This window comes from Pterocles gutturalis, unplaced genomic scaffold (assembly GCF_000699245.1).
Source record: "Pterocles gutturalis isolate BGI_N339 unplaced genomic scaffold, ASM69924v1 scaffold11234, whole genome shotgun sequence".
NCBI lineage: Eukaryota > Metazoa > Chordata > Aves > Pterocliformes > Pteroclidae > Pterocles > Pterocles gutturalis.
Window position 1 is genome coordinate 28,666 of NW_010130711.1, and position 21,596 is coordinate 50,261.

Genomic DNA, 21,596 nt, shown 5'->3' on the forward strand with positions numbered 1-21,596 from the left:
AGATCAGTTTGATGGTAACTGCAACTAAGTCCTTGCATTGACATGGTGCCACAAATTAGTATTATACGACCATTAAAAGCTATAATCTGCTTAATTTAAAATGTAGGAGACCAGTTTAAACACCTTTCACCTAAAGCTCGTGGTGCTGGAGAAAATGGGTAATGCTGTTCTGGTCACCTAAGAAATTTCAATATAAAACTAGCAGCCTTCATTACTTCCTCAGATGCTAAGTAAAATGGAGACAGAGAATTGAGCTTTTCTGTTCAATATACATTCACAAATGTCAAAATATTAAGTCCTCTTCTTGAGGCAAGAAGGAAAAAAGCTAGTCTTAGCTTGGAACCAAACTCTTGCTCATCAGTGAAGAGCAAATGCAGACATTAATTACTAAGAACAGCAGCTTTTTTTGTGTGAAGAAAGTTGTTCTGTTGATGTATAATTTAGATAAAGAAAAAAATAAAAAAGCATGCTTCATTCCACGTTGTTAAAAATAAAGCTTCTCATTTTGCACTATGAAATGGAGAATAATTTATAGGCAAAGAACTTGCATTTTTCCCCTACAGACACAAATATGCAGTACAGGGGGAACAAGCTCTAGAAACTTGTATATATATATTAAAAATATCTTTTCCCCCTTCAAGTCACCGTTTACTTCACTGGGAAAATAGTGTCAATGGAGAATTAATCAGCAAGCTGGAATACATTTTGAATTAAGTTCCCTTTCCCCTACCTCCTTGAGTTGATGGCACATTGACGGCAACAATCTTGCTGTTTGCAGGGAGTGGCAGCTTAGTTATCACTTTCCCTGCCATCGTTACTGGACTGCCTGAGATCTGGAAGGTCTGCCCTGTGCTGGCAATGGTTGTGGCTGAAGTGGCAGCTGTGCTAGTGGCTATTGAGGTACACAGAACAGGCAGTTTTAGAGCAGAATAATTAGTCAATGAAATGACCATTTTCAAGTATGAAACAGCAAAGCATAGGATTAATTTTACAACCATTTTTGAATGTGTCACACTTTCTTTGGTAAAGATTCTTTTCTGGAAACAGTACATTACAGCACAGAATGCTTTCGTTATCAATGATTACTGGTACAACAATTGTCAGTAATAAATGAGACAGGTCAGAAGTAAGACTACCTGGCAAGACTGAACACAGAGAAATTAGACAGGCGTTATCTCAGAAGTGTCCTGCTGACTTAATGTTGTGGTTTAACACTTAAGCAAGAGAGTTAAGAGCAAAGATAACAAGAAATGTAAAAATGCTATACATCCTGGGGAAGATGTAGGTGCTGTGCTGGAGATCATCCCCTTCACATGTTCTTTCCGTGCTAAATGGCTGCTTACCTGTTGAAGATTGGCCTTGTTTAACCCAAGTAGCAAAAGTCTGATGGAAATTCTTGTTCTGTTGGAATGTTACTGTAGCTGGAGAACCCACTTTTGTAGTAAGTACTACTTTGGTTCCAGTGGGAACTGGGCCCGTTAAAGGGCCTACGACAACTTTCTGTGGCGTTGAGACAGTGGTGGCAGTGCTGCTGGCTGTAGTGACTGCAGGGACCACACCTGCTGCAGGTATCTGCTTCTGCTGTTCCAGACGCTTCTACAGAATTGAGAAAAAAATTGAACAAAGGGATAATTAGCACTTTCAGATTTTGTAAAATAAATGCTGTCTCTTTCCAGGATTGAAAAATAAAGGACTCCAGTAGGATTTTAGTTCAACTTGTAAAGGACTGAAGAATAAGCTGCTTGCACACCCTATAGCACAAGGCTCCTTGACCTGCAGAACTACAACTCTGCTCATAGTACACAGCCAGAAATTTTCCTTTATAGCATCTTTAAAATCCTCAGCTTATGTTAATTCCACTATACATTTTAAAGAAAAGTTAGATCAATCTGAAAGGTTAAAAAACCTTTGAAAAATATCCATCTATATTTGGCTTTGACCATGTGCATTCAGCCTGCATCTGCTTCAGTAAGTGATACACCAGCATTAACACAGCTTATTACTAGCTGTATGCACCAAGATCCTGTTAGTTACAGGGGAAAAAAAAAAAAAGAGACTGTATCATTCTACCTCACCATTAAGAACACAATTTAAAAAATTATTATTTGAACAGTAAATCCAGTTTGCAGCCTGCTTAAAAAAATTAGGTTCAAAATCCCTTACCCAGCAACCTGCGCTGTAACTGTCAAGAAGGTACATCTAATTTAGAGAGCAAATTTGTGAAGGGATCGTATCAGTGAACTCTTTTACAATTCCAACCAATCTAACATCCTTCCCTGTGTTACTGGAATGATCTATTTATTAATTTAAATTTCAGTGATTGGTTAGCATTATCTTGAGGTAATGCCCATGAATCAGAAATACTCATTCACTGGGAACGCATTTTGGTCAAGTAAGACGAAAAGAAAAAGGTGTAAATCGGAAAAAAAGCACATTTCTTAATAATGTATGTGAAATACCAACAGGGCATTGGGCTTCCTAATTTTAATTGCCGACATTTATATATATACATACACACACATCTATACATACTTTTTTTTTTTTTAATTACCAATGGGCTTCCTTCAGCCAACTTCAGATAGGACAAAAATCAAAAGATTCAGTTTGATTGAGGCATGAAAAACAAATGCAGCTGGATTCCCAAGTCACCTATATACCAAGGCAGCTTCCCATTACACCACAGAACACTGTTGACCTTACCTGGAGATTGGTGCTTCTGAGCCTTCTTTTAAAATGGAAACAAACTAAACCTTTTTAAAGTGTTACAAACTAGGTGGGGGAAAAAAAAAAGGGACTCCAAACCAAATCTTTGCCTTAGCCCCATTTCAATGTAATGAATGCACACAGTGGGAGCCACTTAAGTTTGATGGCTTAGTTTGCACAGGAAATGGAAACTATTTGAAAAATGGCGTAAGATGGGGATAAACTTTGTTTCCCATATTCTAATGCATGTGGACTACCAGTGCATAGTTGCTGACAGGTGGGACTACCAATAGCTCCCCCACCTGCTGGGCAGCCAATCGTTGGTGTTTTAGTTGAGCCTCCAATTGGGCCTTGAATTCCTCTGCCTTCTTCTGTTCACTAACCTTAGCCTGTTGTTCAACTGCCTGTGCCTTTTCCTTCTCCACCCTGCCAAAGACACAACCGAAAGTAAGTTATACCATCACACAGAAACCAATCATCAAACTGGATTTCATTTTATCTAGTTTAACTGCTCTTATAAGAACACATGTCAAGACGGAAGATCACTGAAAATCTGGTCATGGCTTTAAAAGTGTTTTGAAATAAACTGTTGAGGTTGCATGCAACATCCCTGAAATATTCTGATGTTAAACTACTGCAACACCTTACAGGAAACTATTCATCGAAACTAGAATTTATAATTACATCTGAGACTGAAAACAATCTATGCAATACCATTAAATTAAGACAATTCTTTCCAAGAGACTCAAAGATGTTGTTCCAACCCTAAGCATGCAATACTGAAAATATTCATTTTATGACTTGAATATTCTCAGGCTGAATTTACCTTTACTTTACCTGTATACTTTCATGTTCTTTGTATTATAGAAGTATTTAAACACATACTGTTTAAAGTCATGCCAAAAGTAGCCTAAAGCTTTTCCATGCACTATAGTAAGAGCCATTTAGCATACTGAAGTGATCAGTTCACAAGCATGGAAAATTTAATATAATATTAGTTCTAACAAATCTGTACAGATCTGCATAAATTCATTTTGGTACCAGCAAATAGTTTAGCTTCACAGCTTTAAGCTTGACTATCATTATCAAAAGGCACAGTACAAATGCGACACAGGTCAGCTTTTACTGACAGTAGCTACCAGGTCTGTGTTCTCTGGTGGGAACTGTTATTTAACAGATACACACAAATTAAAGCTGCCTTCTTTAAAGGTTCATTTGAGGTGGCTTACCTTTCAGCAAATGCCCTGATCTCCCATAGCTCCAGTTCCTCCTCCGCTACCCAACTTTCAATTACAACAGGGCCCGTTTGCTTGGGTGTTTCTGGCCTTTTTGGCCTTAGTGCACTTGATCGCAGTCCCTTCCTCTGGGGTGTTGGAGTTTCTTTAGAGAACAGTTAAAACACATACATTAAGCTCAGTTGCAAAACAAAATTAAATAAAGCAAGATTTAGTGTCAGTCTCATTTTATAAACAGGAAGGCCCTTCAGCTTCCGATAAATCCGGTCAGTTTGTTAAATGCATCATTTGTTTCCCGTAGGTGAATGAACAGTTCATGTCAAGCTATATTTGCTCCCTTGATGGCCTGAATTAACACAAAGATCCAGTTACCTTAATTTCTGTAGGACCTTATGGGAAGGGGAAAAAAAATGTATAAACAAACACACCTTTCGGAGCCTCTGGCACACCAATGGGACAAATAATTTTTCTTATACAGTACTCTGACCGGATTCCATATGGACCAACATCTCTTCGCTTGATTATTTCTGTTGTTGTAATTTCAGTTTCAGTTGTTTCTAGAACAAATGAGTCCCAAAACATAAATAACAGAAAACAAATAAAAGCTAAACCTCCAATCAACCCGATAAAGAACCAGCAACCAGTACAAACTGTTGACTAAAATAATTCAGATGCCATAGCTAAATTCAAGCCTTTGCAGAAATTCTTGGAATGAGTGTAATACTCAAAATTAACAGCAAGAGCTTTCTCATTAAGAAACCCAGAAATTTAATGAAATAATACCTGTACGTGTAGTTCCTCCCCCAGGTGGAGCTTTTGCTGCCATGTCATCCCATTTTAGACATGCCCACAATAACCGCAACATAAGGCTCACTCCAGCCAACGATTTTACTGTTTGAAGTCGGTACCTAACAACAGAGTATTAATTATATTTTAAAATAAAAATGTATTTAAAATACCTAACCGAAACAATGGGAAGAAGTTTTTCCATTCTACCTTTATTGAACAATATAGAAAATTATTGAATAATAAATAGCAACATTTGCATGTTTGGGCACAAACATGTCTATCACTTGTATTTTAAAATTAAATTAATTGTATCACATCCTAAACTTTTCCTCAAAAATGTAAAGTATGTACCTCCAAGTGATCCCAAAAGTTGGCCTTGGGGATGGATATGGCCAGATATCCAAGGCAGGCTTTGCATTGTAATTGAAATAGGGAACTTCTCGGATGCCTCCTTTTCTGGCCAGCTTTTTTAAGTCATCATTGGGTAAAACAAATATGCTTTTTTTACTGCTTTTGGTAACAAATTTTCTATAAGACGGCAAGGCAGTTCCAGAACGAGTTTTTTTGGGTCTTGCAAATTTCATTAACTTCACTTTATCTTTTGTAGAATATTCTTTGCTGACAGTCATGGAAGTCACCAGTGTGCCTTCTGGGGTGGTCAGTGAATCGGTCACTGTTGTTGTAACCACCGTTTTACTGTGCTCTTGAACAGAAATGACATCAACATTACTGTCTGTAGCTGGCGTGGTAAGCTTAGTTACAGTAGTTGTGGTAGTTACAGTGGATATGGCACAATTTTCTGTAGACGATACTACTGTTGTTTTCTCATCACTAGAAGCTACGGTCTCTGCAACTTTAAACACAGTTTTGGATTCTGTAGACACAGTTGATGTTGTGGTAGTCACTTCCGTAATAACAGTTTTTATTTTACTTTCTCCATTAATATTTTCCATTTTACATGTCTGTACACCGTTCTGGTCACCGAAGTCACTACTCAAGCTAGATTCCTCACACGAGGTTACAGGTGATGGAGCGACTTTCTTATCCTCAATTACTTCAGTTTCCATAGATTCTGTTTCACTGCTCAGGTTATTTTCTTTACAGACAGTATGCGTTGGCGTGGAAGCAGATCTCTCAGGAGAAAGCTGTTGTTCTTCAGTTTTCTGCACATACTTGGGAACTTTATCTGGTGGCTGAAGACTCTCTCCAGATTCAGACTCAGGTGAACTCTGCAGACGTGACTTAGAGTCCACATTATTTTTGTCCTTTGTGCCCTCTGTCATGATGTCACCATTCATGAATGGTTTAACCGAAGATTCCTTAAAAGTCAATGGTTTTATTTCATGTTCCGGAATAGATTTATTAATATTATTAACTTTTGGTTCAATATCACCCCCTGCCTTAGATTCACAGGTATCTTTAACTAAGCAGTCATCATCTGGTAATACTTTAATGTCACTGTCTTTTCCATTCATTTGAAATGCTGATTTTTCTAAGTCTGTCTCAGTTTCATCATCTTTATTATTCTTTTTGTCAGTAACACTATTTAGATTCGTCTGATCAAGATATTTGTTTACGGTACTTGTCCCCACCTTCAGTTCCTGACCTTTCTTTTGACCATTAGCCTCAGTTAGTTTAGAGCTCAGCAAATCCTCATCATCTTCCATCCCATCCATGTGTTCCAGAGTTTGACTTTCAGGGTTTATTTCAGAAATTAGCTCTTTTTTAAATGGTTCTAGATCTTTACTAACTGATTTTTGGTGAAATATAATCTTGTTTTCAGATTTACTTTCAATCTTTACTGGATCTTCCTCCATTTCACTTTCTTGCGAGGATGGTGGTTCAATATGGCTTCTTATCATACAATTATTTTCTGGATCTTTGCTCTGCTGTTCAGAATTCCCTTCTGAATCTGTTTCTTCAAAAGCTGCCAGAACAGCCTTCCTATGGCTGGTGTCAGTTAACACTGGCTCTAAGCTTTCACGTTCACGCTGAGACACTTTGGTAATAGGTAGTTTTTCTTTCAAAGGTTTTTCGCTTTTTTCGGAAACATCCCATTTGATTCTACCTTCTGCATTTGTTGGTTTCAAGCCATCCACAAAGGAACTCTCAGACTCTCCAAGAGCCTCTTGTCCTTGACATTTGTCAGCAGTCATAGGTTGAGGGTTGTTTTCTTTGCTATCATTCTGAATGGAGCTTTCACCTTCAGAGGACGGAGGCGAGTCTTCATCCAGCAGCACGCCTTCTCTTTTTAATAGCCTGTTTCTCAAACGCAAAGAAGGTTCATCTAGCTCACCAGTTTTGCTGGAAGAGATGCTGCTGATAGGCAAGCAGTCCTGTTCTGCGTCTTCAGTTTGGGTCTTATCTGAAATATAGGCTTGATCTTGGGAAGGCATGTCAAACTGACTTCCTTCTTTTACTTTTCTCATTTGTAGCTCATCTGTGTTTTTCTGGGGGCTTACAGACTGCATGCCTACAGATTTAGCACTAGCCTGCAGTTTCATCCTTTCTAGACGTTGTTTTTCTTCCAACGTAAACTGTTTTATTCGCCTCTCAAGTAGTCCATCTAATTTTGATGATTTTACTTTCCTTTTGTAGCAAGTCCTTAAATGAAATCCCTCACTGACATTGATTATATCCAGCTGACAATCACTATCCTCATCTTTTACAGGGGATTCAGTTTTCACATCATCTATATCCATAGGTTCTTCCTTGATGACTTTATCATTTTCACCATCGGTTTGTTTTTCCACTGTGAAGAAGAAATAACTCTGAATCAGTAACAATGAATCCCCTAACAATGAATACCAAACTATATTTTTACATGAAGTACTACGACATAAATGGACCTTTAACATATTAATAGATTTCAAGAAAAAGGGAACAAAAACTTCAGAGACGACTACAAGGGATAATAAGCAATCATTTAACGGAGGCATTTTATACGTCTTGACATAATCTGTTACACAGTTTTTCAGTAGTGATTTCTGAGGTCCTATGGTTTTACATATGCCATTTTGTAATGCATAGCTAGTTGAACAATAACTTAAATGTATCACCTTTGTCTTTTGCGTGATCTAAGTTTTCAGAAATTGTATCAACTTTTTCTTCCCGCAACTTTTCTTCTTTCACTTGTACTTTCTCCAGGGTTTCTGAAACATCTGCTTTGTCTTTTCCTTGCAGATCATGAGAATCCTTCATTCTATCTTTCTCTGTTTTTACCTTAATGGGACCTTTTCGTTTATCCAAGTTGCATTTTTCATCTTCGTCCTTTGCTATTAACAAATTAATTAAATGGTTTCAATTATTCAGATATTTTATACTCTGCTACATCTTTATGTATGTTAGTTTACCTCTCAAATTATTCACACATCATTAGCAAAATTCAGAAATAGAACTGAGTATACAATGGTAACATCACAGATAAAGCTTAGTGCAATATTAAAAAAAAAAATAAAAATCTAAAAGCCCACCAGAGATAAAACTGTTTCATTTACGTTATTTTTTCAGGAGTCCATGTTCAGCTTTTCTTAAAAAAAACCAAACCCAAAACCAAAAAACTCCCCATTTTCCAGGAAACAAAATACCACTTTCTGAAAACCCAGCCTACCAAGAGCATATTCATTCAGGCTCTGAAAATTACATAATTTTCATTCCTACAGCTAAGCCAGAATGGACATTAGTATTCAAATGACTTTGTGTTTCACACTGTAGTGGCTATTCATTGCAATACAGAAAGCAAATAAATGTAATTTAACAATCATATAGACAATACTAAAAGCAGCAGCATCCATTTTGTGTTTGATCCAGTTAAAAGCAACAGGGAAAGTAGCAGATCAATATGTGAGGAAAGAAATAATTTTGATATGTAATATAGGGCAGGCCACCGTTTTCTAAATTTTAAAAGGAAACTCAAGACTAAATTTATTATAAATAAGACTCCTACAGTTCAGGATGCATTCTAAAATTCAACTGTGCAAAACTTTTATTTTTTAATATAAATCCTTGGAACAAACAACAGAGAAGGTGTGTTTTGAACTTTCTAGATAAATACATTTCTTTCCCCTACATTAGAAACATCACATGCAATAACCAAACAAGCAAAACATAACAGTATGTTAGTAATTAAAAAAAATGGAAGCAACACAGACACTTACTTGATAGCAACGTTCTGTAATTTGCGTTAGTATTTCCAGGCAGTTTGGGCATAAACCTGTGGACATGTGTTTTACTAATCCAGCTCCAGCCACCATATCCCGTTACTCTATATTCCTCTCCTTTTTGCTTCCAAACCTGGTAAATATGTTTAAATAGTAGTTTTAATGGTGCTATTTGCTGCATTATTAATGAATATAACCTTCCAAAGTCCAGGTAGGTAGGCTCAATTTTTGGGGGTGGGGGGAAATTGGGGATGGAAGGGGACCACTGGGTAGGGACACACCGACAAGATTCCAGTAACCATCTAGAACCCTTCCATTTGGCAACGCTGCATTTTACAGACAAACATCTGTCAAAGCAGGCAGTATCACTAAAAGCATAATACGTGTCAAATTTAGTTCAAACCAAGATTATGTGCTTGAATATGTGGGCATGGTTCCTACTCCAATGGCAGGGTGTAAACGCAATGACATTAAAATTTTAAGTTTAAAATTAAAACAGGAAAAGAGTAAGAAATCAACAATTTCTGTATTTTGTTTGTTCTTCACACAAAAGCAAACCCTACCTGATGTTTGACAGGAAATGTATATTTCACCCATGTAGCTTGCTGCATTGTTTCTTCTTCTTCTTGTTTTCTCTCTTTTTTTTTCACTTTCTCCTTTTCTTCTCTTTCTAATGCTGTCATTCTGCGTAACCTAATACATAGAGATTTAAGAACAGGATCTTGTAAGCAAAACTAAGAAGTCAAACAACAGCACATACTACCCCTCTGAATAATTTTAAATATCTGAAGTTAAAAGGAAAGTCTAGTATCAGATTATATGTATTACTTGCAATAGGAACACCACTTTTTTTGCCCATTCCAGTAAGGCAAACACAGCTGCCTGCAACTGTGTCTAACATCAGACACATCTTGTTTCTGCTTCTGTGACACAATGAGAGAAGAAAGACAGGCTCCACTGAACTGAGTGTGTTGAAATTTGCTCTTCTAGTCTCCCAAAATTTTATCGCTTTGAGTCTGTGGCTCAGATAAAAGAAAACAAACTTGCTTTGCAGGAGCAATCACACTATAAAAACCTTGTCGTGTATTTTCAGTGTTTCTGGTTGAGAAGAAACACTGCAAGTGCTGAATGACTAACTAAATTTAGACATAGTTCTTACAGGCTTAGAGAAACTAGTAACTGTAAAACAAAGCAAAGTTCTCATATTGAAAAAGATTTTTATGTTTATTTATTTTACCTAGTGTGCCCCAACGATTCCCGCCAGATTGGCAGCATGACAACCGGTTTAATTGCACATTCCAATATAGCCAGCGCTAGTGCAAATTCTCTAGGTTTGCTGCACATCTGAACAGCCTTAATCCAGTTAGACCTAAGTTGGAAAAAAAATAAAAACCTGAAATACATACATGCAGTAACATAGCATGCTATGTTAATAAGATTTAATGGTACGATAAAACCTCCCGTATTTTAATACTTTACTCAAATATGCAATCCTTTTAGCCATCCATCACAAAACACACGTTACGTTATATTTTAATATACTGAAGCACTGTGCTTGGAAATCACCAATTTGAAAAAACACAGACCATTGCTTATTAATACTGTTAGCAAAAAATACAAGTAAAATAAGAGAATATATATTTTCATTTATAAATTTACCTGTGGGAAGCCCAGTTAGGGTGAAGAAATGATGCTGGGATATTGTTTTCTAGCTGAATAATAGTTAGTCTCAAAGTGGATATGGTAAGGACCTTGGACCCATGTACAGACCCATTCCATTTGAACTCTCCAGCAGGAGTCAGACAGAATTTATGCGAGAGATGTCGTCTCTTGTCATGGTCCTCCCTGTGCTGGTGCTTGTTCAATGCGAATGAATTAGTGGCATACTGATTATGATAAACACGATATTTCCCCTCTTGCCCTAATTTGAAATAATTGTTGAGATTTCCTTTCATCACAACTTCCTTCTTTGTGTTCATTCGGGAGACTTCACCTTGTGAGTTGACCACCAGAACCTTGTGAAAGAAAGAATTATTTTAAAGATTCACTTAAGTTTCAAATATTTATTTTTACTTATTTATGATTCAGGTTTCAACTATATATCAAATAATCAATACATTGTCAGACAATCAATATATTGTTGATATATCAAATAATAAAAATACCTTGCATCAGGTTGTAGAAGCAAATAACTTTCTCTGATATACTAAACATATGTACTTCATCACTGATTGTATACAGAGTTATTCCCAAAGATCAACTTTAACATTAAAAAACCACCATCCACACTCCTCAGGAAGCCAAACAGGAACCCATTTTGCTGCTCTCAATCGTTCCTATTGAGGGGACAGCTTTGGGAAAACGGCTTCACTAAACTTAAGTAAGCTGTCTGTGAAACCCCTCCTTGGTCAACCACGGAATTCATACATGTAGCTAAGCAAACAAATATCTTTACTTAGAAAACACGGCATGGATAACATCACTGGTCTAGTTACTCATAACTGAGTTCCAAATTGGAGAAGTTTGTGAATAAATATGCTAAATGCTAACTTACAAGGAAAACCAGTTAACAAAAATAAAATCAATACACCAAACAATATGCAGACAACTAATGGCAATGAACTCTTAACATTCCAACATTTCTTTCCTGGAGAAACTTGGCTACCTAAAAAAAAAACCCAACACCCGAACACAACAAAAAACCCTAAACCACCAAAAAACCAAACACCCTACAGCCATACAAAAAATTTATACCAACTGTCAGACATTTGAGAGAGATTTCACCTTCATCTACATCAAGCAGTGTTACAATTTTGCAATGACTGTCTTTAAATGACCATACTCTGCCAGTACAGATTTGCTATGAACTGGAAATAGGGCTATTACCTAGCTATTCAAGCAATAATCAAACACAAACCAATGTCAAGTTGTAGTTTTGGCACAGTAGTTCTGAGAGATTTGAAGACAAGTGGGAGAAAACACATATAACTTATTACTGACTATATAGTACCCAATTCTCCAGCGTTCATGACCAGCACGTTAAGGGAAAGGAGGTGCACTAGGTCACTGCCACACCACTCAAGATAGCAACTAAGAGAGCAAGAGCAAAGGAGAAGGAGGAAAAAAAAGCTTCCTGTGACATTACAATTTCTCCATTTGCTAACTTATTATTACTACTTTTATTTTTAAGTACCTCCATAAATCTGCCAAAATCACTTTTTTATTTTTAAAAAATTATCAGTTTTCTAAAACAGTTTTTGTACTTCTTTGAGTTTTCCAAGATGTGCACAAACCTCTCTGCCTTCTTTATATAACTTATTTGCTTCATGTGCTGCAGCAGCAACCTGCTGGCTTTTCATCTGGCTCAACTTGCTATCTGGATTTCGTAATCTTGTGAGCATTCGCGTCGAACCTGGCGTGCCTTTTCCTGCGCCTGGAGAATCACTTCTTTCACCATTAGATTTCTCTCCTGCCCAGGAAAAAAGAGCTTTTAAAACAAACTTAAAAACTGGCAGTTTTCTACTGATATATGGGAGATATAAAGTAAAAAGAAAAGATGCATAAAATGAAAGTTAAAGACACTATTATTAACTATTACCTATGTCCTCTGAAGTCTGGGATCCCCTCTCTGCATTTTCAGCATCTTCAGGTGTCTTAATGGAGTCATTCTGCCCAGAGCCCAACTCACCACCGTTGCTGTTCTCAGCATCTGGCTGTAGAGGTGCAGCAGATGCACTGCTGCTGTTGCTAGGGACCATCTCACCAGTTTCTTCTACAAAAGAACAACTTAATTTTTAGTTTTTCTTTTAAATTAGATCAATGCAATTTTTTCTAGTTCTAAATTTTTCATCAAAACCGAATCAGATGAACACCTTTTGCTGGACTGGAAAGAAATCTCCATAAAATATTCATTCCCTCCAGAGCACTGATCTGTGAAAGTATTTTTTTTGTTCTGTTTCAAGCAGTTTCAACTTTTAAAGTGCTGAAGAACAGAAATTCAGACTTGGATGAAATATGAATGTATTTTAAACACAGGACAATTTTTTTTTAATATAGATGCACACACAGAGAACCTTCTCCCAAGACTTTGTTTTGCTTTCAGAATTCAGATTTAATGAGATTTAGTCTTCCTGCAGCTTCTATGATTTTATCTCTTGATTTTCTTGTGCTTTAGCCATTCCACAATGCATACACCTTTCAGCTCCCCTCCACTTTTCCACAGAGTCTTTGATTGTCTCTTCTTCAGCACATTAATTCTGAGGAATCCCACAGATTTCAGTTCAGCTGGCACCACTCTATACCTAAACTCCTCCTCTGCACACTTAAAATATCAGACTCTTTCTTACAATCTGATACTGGCTCAGGATCAGTCCCTCCCTCTGAAATGAGAGTCTCAAACTGAAATTTCATAATAGGAACACAAGTGTCACTATGAATAGACTAATTTAGACTTGAGAAAGAAACCTCTCTAACCCACTAATTTAAAAATAAGCTAGAAGCTGTGGAAGGCAAAGTACCTGTGAAAGTATAATAAAGAAGTAAGGAGAAATATGTAAGACAATCTTTAAAATAAAACATGAACCTATACATGTACCTCAGCAAAGTTATAGGATATCTATCTTTTCCATTAAACCTCTATACAGTTATTTTAACTTTAAAATGCCATTAAAAAATACAAGAACAGGCAAAAATATTTTGTCAAATATCTAAAATGTATGCTTTTTGTCCCATGCGCTAGGACATTTTCTGTATTAAAAAAGTGTATTATGAGGCTTCCAGACTATTGATTAATTGCAACTTTAATTTTCTCCTCCTATCAACAAAGTTTATCACAAGGCTTGGATGCATTGACATTTGCAAGTTCAACAACTGCAATCTGTACCTGACTGGAGAACTATTCCTGCAGCAGAGAAAACATTTACCACCACTTTTTAAACAATAACACACTGAGTATGGCTACATCACAGATTAGAGTGTTTTTAGATTTTTAAGAACTGAAAATAAAACTTTGATCATTTTAACAGTAATCAACTGTTTAGAATAACTTTTGGTTATGTAGTAAAGCTAGTAATAGAATATAATTCTAAACGTAATAGAAAATAATTCTAAAATAGTACACTGATAATTTACGTTACACCTAATCGAGTCCCATTTATTCCTAAATCTAAAGTTAGTGATACACTATTTAATTTTAAAAAACACAATTTTTGAATCACTGACACAGCAGAAGAAAACACATTAAAATACAAGAGCCTCTGTACTTATAATTCTGAAATCTGTTTAAAATTCCTAGCATGACAATTTTAATCTTGACATTTCTGTGCAACATTTTACTCACATGAATGAAAATACTTTGTTTGTTAGTAATTTCTACAGTAAATGAGAGGTTAAAATAATAAACAAGCCATAAGCAAATTAGAATTCGAAATAAACTTTGATAGGATGCTAACAATCATTATGGATCACTATGGAAAAAAAAATACGGAAAATAGAACATAAAAAGCTGAGCCAGAGTCATCTTTGGAAGGAATGGAAACAAATGCTAATGTCACGGAGGACCACAAATTTCAAGCACTAGTTGCAAGAAAATTAACTTTGAAATGTTAATGACAACGTAGCAGTAAAGGATGGCACTGCAAGCAAACAGCATGAGTGATATATGCTGTGAATGGTTTTAGTGGACAAACCAGATAGAAAAACTTAAGAGATTCCCCAAATTACAGAGGCATTGGTAACAGTGCCTTCTGTACCTGAGAGTTCCTGAGGGAGCTCTGATGCCACCTTCTTCTCTGCCACATTGTTGCTATCAGGGGTTTCTGACTGACACCCCATTGCGTTCTTCCCTTCAGAGCAACTAGTCTCTCCTGCAGAAGGATTTGTGGTGTTGTCATCAGTGCTTGATGTCACAGAGTTACTTTTATCCCCAACGACTGTTGCCTCTACAGTGAAATGCACAACAAAACTTTAGGGATATTCTTTAGGATGCCTTAGGATGTCATTAGGCATCAGCCATAGAAAGCAACTTCAGCTGCTGTTTGATAATGCTGAAAAACATCGAGCTTTCTCCTTTCCCCCACTCTTTTCCCCTTTGCTATGAGACAGTATTGTCTCAGAATCAAACCACAAACTAATTCTGATGAGGTAAACATGTTAAAAATTATGTAATATTGCTTACTACAAATGTGTTGATCACAACCTCTAAGTGCCACCTGTACCTTAAGCCACGGTATCAAGCTAGTTGTATTTTACTTTAAAAGTAAGAAAATTGGTGAAATTACTTAACAAGAAAAACAATTATAATACACAACCACAAAGGAACCGACAAATATCACCTATTACTTAAAAAAACATAACTTAGAGAATCATACAAGAAAAAAAAAATCACAAACACTTAAATGTGAGGATCTTAAACTAAAGATTCACTTTACTTAAATGAACGCTAAAGCACAGTCCTAGTTCTTTTACCTTCTGTTTTCACTTTTTCTGCATCTTGCTCAGCGGGTCTTTCCTCAGTTTTGTCTTGGTCTCCAGATTCTTCCTTGCCTTTCTCAGCATCTGCCTGGTCATTATCACCATCATTTTTGGCCTTTTCTGCATCATCATCTGCTGTGGTTTTATCTTCCACTATTTCTCCTTTTCTTGCTCTGATAATGTCCAAAATTTCGTCTACAATAGAAAGTATGTTGTCATCAATAAACAACAAACTACCACCTAAAGAGCCACTGAAAAGCAATAACATGACATAAATACTCCTTCTTTTCAATGAGACAAAAAATAACATCCAACTTCTTACCACTTTTTCCCACTTAGAAGAAACAATTCTAAAGATTTAATTATTGATTTCTCAGCTATTAATTTATATAGTGATGACTTAAACCCATTTTAAACCTGAAAATCTAATCTTCACATCTTTCCTAGAACCAGAGTTCAAACTTTCAGAGATTTATATTGATTCATCTTGCTATTCATATTGCTCCAAGGTAGAGAAATTAAGTTGGTGGGGAACTGCAGAGCAGACATGCGTTCTTCCACATTTTCCATAATATTGTATCCAGTATTGGAGCTCTAGCTTTTTCCACTCCAACTCCCACCGGATTGTTAAATGTTTATATATAAAAAAGACAGTACATCAAGAAACATTTGACAGTTAACACAGCTCCACCCCAACACAATCCGGCACACCCTAAGCATATCAAGAATCTGAATCATTCAGGACATCCTGGAATACACCAAACACAGTCCTACGAGGTCAGCACTACACAGCCATGCTGCATGATGCTTCTCCATCAACTTCTACAAACTTCTTATAATAAAATAAACTAGTACTTGATTCAAAGTGCAACATCTCTTCCCACTGAACAAAATATTCTTACCATTTGCTGCAGAAATGAAAGACTTGTTGCTGCCCCTTGCTTTGTTAGTAAGGTCTTCTGTCACATCCATGTGCCGATGAATTTCTTCACGCATCTCGTCCAGAGTTTTGCATAGGTCAGCTTCCCAGTAATCTTTGTCTAGGCATTCAATTAATTCTGCCAGCTGTATCTTTGTGCTATAATACCAGATTTTCTTATCCTTCTCACTTTCTGAGTCTTCCTCTCTGTAAGAGTGTTTTTAAAATATTAATTTTAAAATATTTGGATAAATTACGAAAATTAATATCAGCCTACTTTTTGCAGAGAACTATTAAACGCCAATACCTGAGTGTGAATAAATAAATCCCATGCGGACACTCATATGCACCCAGTTTAGTACTCAAAGACTCCTCTCTCATTTGCCTCCCTTTTTTCATCCCCTTAGAAGTTCTCATGGCATATTCCTCAGGAAAGCTTTTGAAGAGTCTTCTTAAAACTGGTTTGTCCAACATGGCAACAAGGTTTATTTTCATTATATATACTATTACTGTAACCAGTAATCTACTACTAAGTCTCAAACAATTTGCAATTAAATAGAGTATGGCTCCAGAATCCATAACAGGTAATGCTTCTGACTGCATATTCAGGAAATCCAAAGTTAGGAAACTCAAAGTGTAGAATGTCACATTCGTAAAATATTTTATATGAGCATCTCTACGGCATTCACCTGTGAGAACACCAGTAAGGGACTAAAGAATCAGAATACGATCCTTTGAAAAGATCAAGGGATTTCCACATTTTTTGTCTGGGGTATTCCATGACACCATGAGCCTAGATAAAACTACTAGAGGCCCATGCATCAAAAGCATGTCAACGGGGTGTCCTGGTTTCAGCTGAGACAGAGTTAACTTTCTTCATAATAGCTAGTAAGAGGCAGTGTTTTGGATTTGTGCATTTGTATATTGTAGAAACAACTGTAGCATTCACAGCTCAATCAGGATACTACTAAAATAAGGTGGTTATGAAGTTAATAATGGCAATATTGCTCAAAATTCAATGACTAATTTGTCACAACCAGTACTACAAAGCAGATTTTTGGTTTTGATGATAAAACTTGGTGTATTGCAAAGAAATACTATAATTTCTCTCACAAAGGCCTTTGGCCATGAAAAGCAACTAATTCTACTTTACCCATTTACTCCTCCAGGCTGCCAGTAACTTTCCATTAGTTGAACAGGTTAGCATGGCTAAGTTTGACAAGCCTTCTCAGAAAACAGCTCATTTCAGGAAGACTGCCCACACACCACACATCAGAAAGTAACAGCTGAACACTGACAACATTATAGAATATTCTATGTCCGAAGAAAAATGATTATTTACACCCTGCTTCCTCTAAACCAAGTTATTTACTAACACTACTAGGAATGGCAGCACCTTTGTTATTGTTTGTGAACAGAAGCCACAGAAAAGGAAGATAAAGGCAAACACACCTCTTTCTATTCTAGTGTTACAAGGTGCCATTGGACCGAGAAGCCATTAGCTGTTAACTTCAGTTTAAAGAAAAAGCCGTCAGCACCAGTGAGGGCACGCTCTGTCACACACCAATACCACCCAGAGGCACACTGCGAAGAACTAAGACACTCGACCAGAGAGTATCCTGCAGAAGGCACCTAGAGCTAACCTTTCCATGTGTGATTCCAGCCCTACCCATCAAAGAACTGCTCAGATAATACTCTAGAAACAGACAATCACGTTATCCAAGAGTATTTTATTTCCTTTCTACTTCATTTATTTAGCGTTTTAAGCACAGAATTTCTCTCGAATTGAAGGCTATCACAACCTCAGTAACAGAAGTTGAGGAATGAGTTTTCCCTTGACAAAAGCACAGACACAAAGTGACCTGGCACAAGCCTGCTGTTACGTGTGCTTACACAAAACTCATCTTTGGTCACGCTTCTTCTCAAGGTTCAGGTATATGCCTGTGGAAGCCTTGCAGTGCTCATCACCAGCTCACTAACAGTCAAAGAACTACAGCAGAAATCATTCTGTGCAATCCTTTTTGGCATTGTTAGTTAAGATCTAAATTAACAATTAAAAGATTGAAGCTAACCTTCCCTGAACACCTTCCTGCATTGCCTAAAGGGACACTACTTCTACCCTCTGAAGAAACCAGAGAGGATATCATAAAAAGACGGAAAGATCTAAGTCTGCACAAGGACTGGTTCTCTGACAAGCCAGACAGATTCGCCAGCTTGGTCCTGGACAGGTCTGCTTACTCTTCAGGGAACTCAGCTGGGTCACATGCACTAAGCGAGGCCAAGCAAGGGAGAACAGAATCACATGAATATCTCCTACCTCTGTCAGCCTCCTTTCCTGCCAGGAACTATTCACTGGCAGGCTTTATAGGCAAGTTTTAAGAATTATAAAAATGACAACACAGAAGATGCTAAAAACCTTCAAGAAAAGTAATAACAAAGTAGTTACACTCCTTCCTGAATTCCATCCTGATATAACTAGAAACTGCAGAATTCCGTAAATTGTTTGAAGTAATCTATTCAAATGAAGATCCAAAATCTTTTTAATTAATTTAAGAAAACAGAGGAGGATCCACTAAGAACATAAACAGCATGACAAATCCTGCAGAAAAAAAGCTGAAACTGCTTTTGACCATTGAGGAAGACACATACAACTCAGGAATAACAATTTGTGTCTTATTTCTGCTACCAAAATTAAAAACAAACAATGTTTCATATCTTCTTTCATAGACATTTGACAAATTCAATCCCTTTTTTAAAGACACTGGCTAGTACCGTAACATTCACTGTAATCTGTTTTGTATGGAATTCTGTTAAGGTATCCAGCTGTGGCTTATTTTCTCCACAATACTGGATAGAAAATAATATTTTAAGAAATCTAGTAAAATCCCTTTACTTTTCCTGTATTAACAATACCACTGATTTTACTTAAATACTATTTCTCCTCCATTACGAGAACAATTACATAAGAACTGTCTTTTGTAAGAAAAACTAGTCTTTAGCTATTTTCCTGTGAAAAATGTAGAAGTATTTTTATAATTTCAGATTCAACATTTCAGGTAAAAAAAAAGAGGGCACAATGCCCTCACTAACAAAGGTTTGATTGTTATTAATATTTTGAGATAAATCAGTATCTCAAGACCAACCAGTGACAGGAACTTGCATTAAACATACAAAGTAGATCGCCTGCAGACAGGTATTTCTTGCTATTTTGACTCTGTTTACACCTATAGAAGTGTTCATATACAGTATTTTCAGCATTTCTAGTTAAGAGATATGGTGAATACCTTTAAGTGCCTCTGAAAGTCTTACCTTCAAAGGCAGACCATGAAACCAGTACCAGTATCTAACAGCCAAATACTACCCAAGCAGGTGACGGTATACCAAACCTAGTGTCCTATACACCGTGTGATCACAAAGAGAGTGGAACCACTTTTCAGTAACTTGAACCAAAAAAAGGGAGAGTTCTCATTAAAATTCCCTTTCTTTTCCTCACATTCATGTGTTTTAGGCACACTAATATTAAGCTGGAGGCCCTGGGTTTTTTTTCCCTTTTTATATATAGATTATGAGAATATTTATTTTGGAGAAAATTTACGCATTAATTGTCTTTAGACATCTACTTACAAAACAGTGGTTTTATCTAAAGAAAGAACAATTTTAAGATGGCAACAGCAACTTACAGGATATATTAAAAACACATTCAATACAATATTATTGTTCAGAAAATACTACATGCTTAGTTTACTTACATAATGATTCTTCTATTCAGGAACCAGTATTTTCGTCTATGCCTGTCATATCCAATAGGTTCATGTCGAATGTATGGTTTATTTTTTTGGATTTCAGCAACACAGTCAGTTACTCCAGGCACCTTATGTGCTACGCAGACCTCACACTGCCATTCATCTTCCGGAACCTCTTCAAGAGGTGGTTTCACGCACTCCAAATGGTACACGGCCGAGCAAGTTTCACAGCAAAGCAAATCCCCAAGTTTGTGACAAACCCTACAATGATCATCATACTGAATAACACCTTCTGACATTAACTCTTCACGTGCAATGTTTGTTGTAAGAAACTGATCCACTAAAAACTGCAGAACTTTGATTTTATTCTCTACTGGTCCATAAGGATAGTCCTCTGTCTCTTGGTAAGGAAGAACATGATGGTATTCCTTGTCACTCTCACAATATACCCGCAGAACCTCTGGCCACGTCATTCCATCTATGAAATACAAAGTGGAATTAACGCTATCTTTGAGGTCAGCAGGTCCAAAGGTAGTATTTGAAGTGTCTTCTTCACGTAAAACTGCTTTTAAAAGCACTATATGCATCTCTGCCATAAGCGTGCACTGCTCTTGACTTACCAGAGCAGCACAGAAGTCCTCAAAACGAAAAGGAGAGAGGCGTAAAACAGTGCCAAAGTTCCTCAGTACCTCATAGATGGCAATAACATTCATTATATGCTCACTAGGCACCATTAAGTCCTCTGAGGATTTAGGAAACTCCAAGGGTGGGATATCTTTTTCTTCCAATATTGGAGAACGAGGACGATGGACTCTTTGTCTTCTCCTACCTGGAATAAAAAACAACAATAAGAATTTTGCCATTCACAGGTCAATGTGTTTAAACATCCATCACCAATGCCTGTGTCAAACTTTCTAAACTATTGCAAGTTAAGGATTCACACCTTCACAGCTACGTAAATGTGATCATTCAGCTAATAATATTATACTTTAGTGAACTGTATGAAAACAAAATAAAAAACATATCCAAAGTTTTACTTTAGACACTTAGTGTAGTTACACTTCCCGTACAACATATACCTACTGAATCTTTAAAATTATGTCTAGAATTTTAATTTTTTAAATTAGTTCGAAAGAAAGAAATTTCCCTCAACCAAAATACTAATTCAGAAATTTTTCTCATTTTAATTCAGCATGACTAGTTCATCATTCCTTCTTGGAATTTTAACTTTAAACTTGGAAGAATTAAGCTTCAAACAACAGATATTTTGCATTAAAATATTGCAAGCATTCTCCTATCCAGCAACAGTATAGAGGAAAGATCATTTCAAGTAGATGTCTTAGGACATCAATTTCAACCAAATTAAAATACAAAAGAGAACCTAAATCACCTTGTCCACTGCTTTCTAACTAGAATATTTCTCCTGGATACCTACAAGCCAGAAACAAAAGTTAAATGTGATGTTGTATGAAAATGCTTCTGCAACTCTCTTTAAAAAAAACAAACAACCCCCAAAAAAACCCACCACAAACATGCTTCAATAAAACAGGAAAGAGATCCACAGAATGAGAAGGAA

General features: G+C 36.6%; 1 protein-coding gene across 1 annotated transcript in view; it reads right to left on the reverse strand.

The window, feature by feature from the left end:
* BPTF (bromodomain PHD finger transcription factor) overlaps positions 1 to 20,849 on the reverse strand; it is a gene marked incomplete at its 5' end in the record, with an annotated part of 38,980 nt that extends 18,131 nt beyond the window's left edge. Inside the window, 18 exon segments of the mRNA XM_010080324.1 lie at positions 731 to 892; positions 1,344 to 1,596; positions 3,006 to 3,129; positions 3,933 to 4,083; positions 4,367 to 4,495; positions 4,722 to 4,846; positions 5,079 to 7,479; positions 7,787 to 8,002; positions 8,885 to 9,020; positions 9,451 to 9,580; positions 10,125 to 10,256; positions 10,547 to 10,902; positions 12,181 to 12,356; positions 12,486 to 12,659; positions 14,638 to 14,826; positions 15,353 to 15,553; positions 16,261 to 16,484; positions 20,027 to 20,849. Coding sequence (XP_010078626.1) covers positions 731 to 892; positions 1,344 to 1,596; positions 3,006 to 3,129; positions 3,933 to 4,083; positions 4,367 to 4,495; positions 4,722 to 4,846; positions 5,079 to 7,479; positions 7,787 to 8,002; positions 8,885 to 9,020; positions 9,451 to 9,580; positions 10,125 to 10,256; positions 10,547 to 10,902; positions 12,181 to 12,356; positions 12,486 to 12,659; positions 14,638 to 14,826; positions 15,353 to 15,553; positions 16,261 to 16,484; positions 20,027 to 20,849 — 6,102 coding nt within the window.
* Between the last annotated feature and the right edge of the window lie 747 nt (positions 20,850 to 21,596).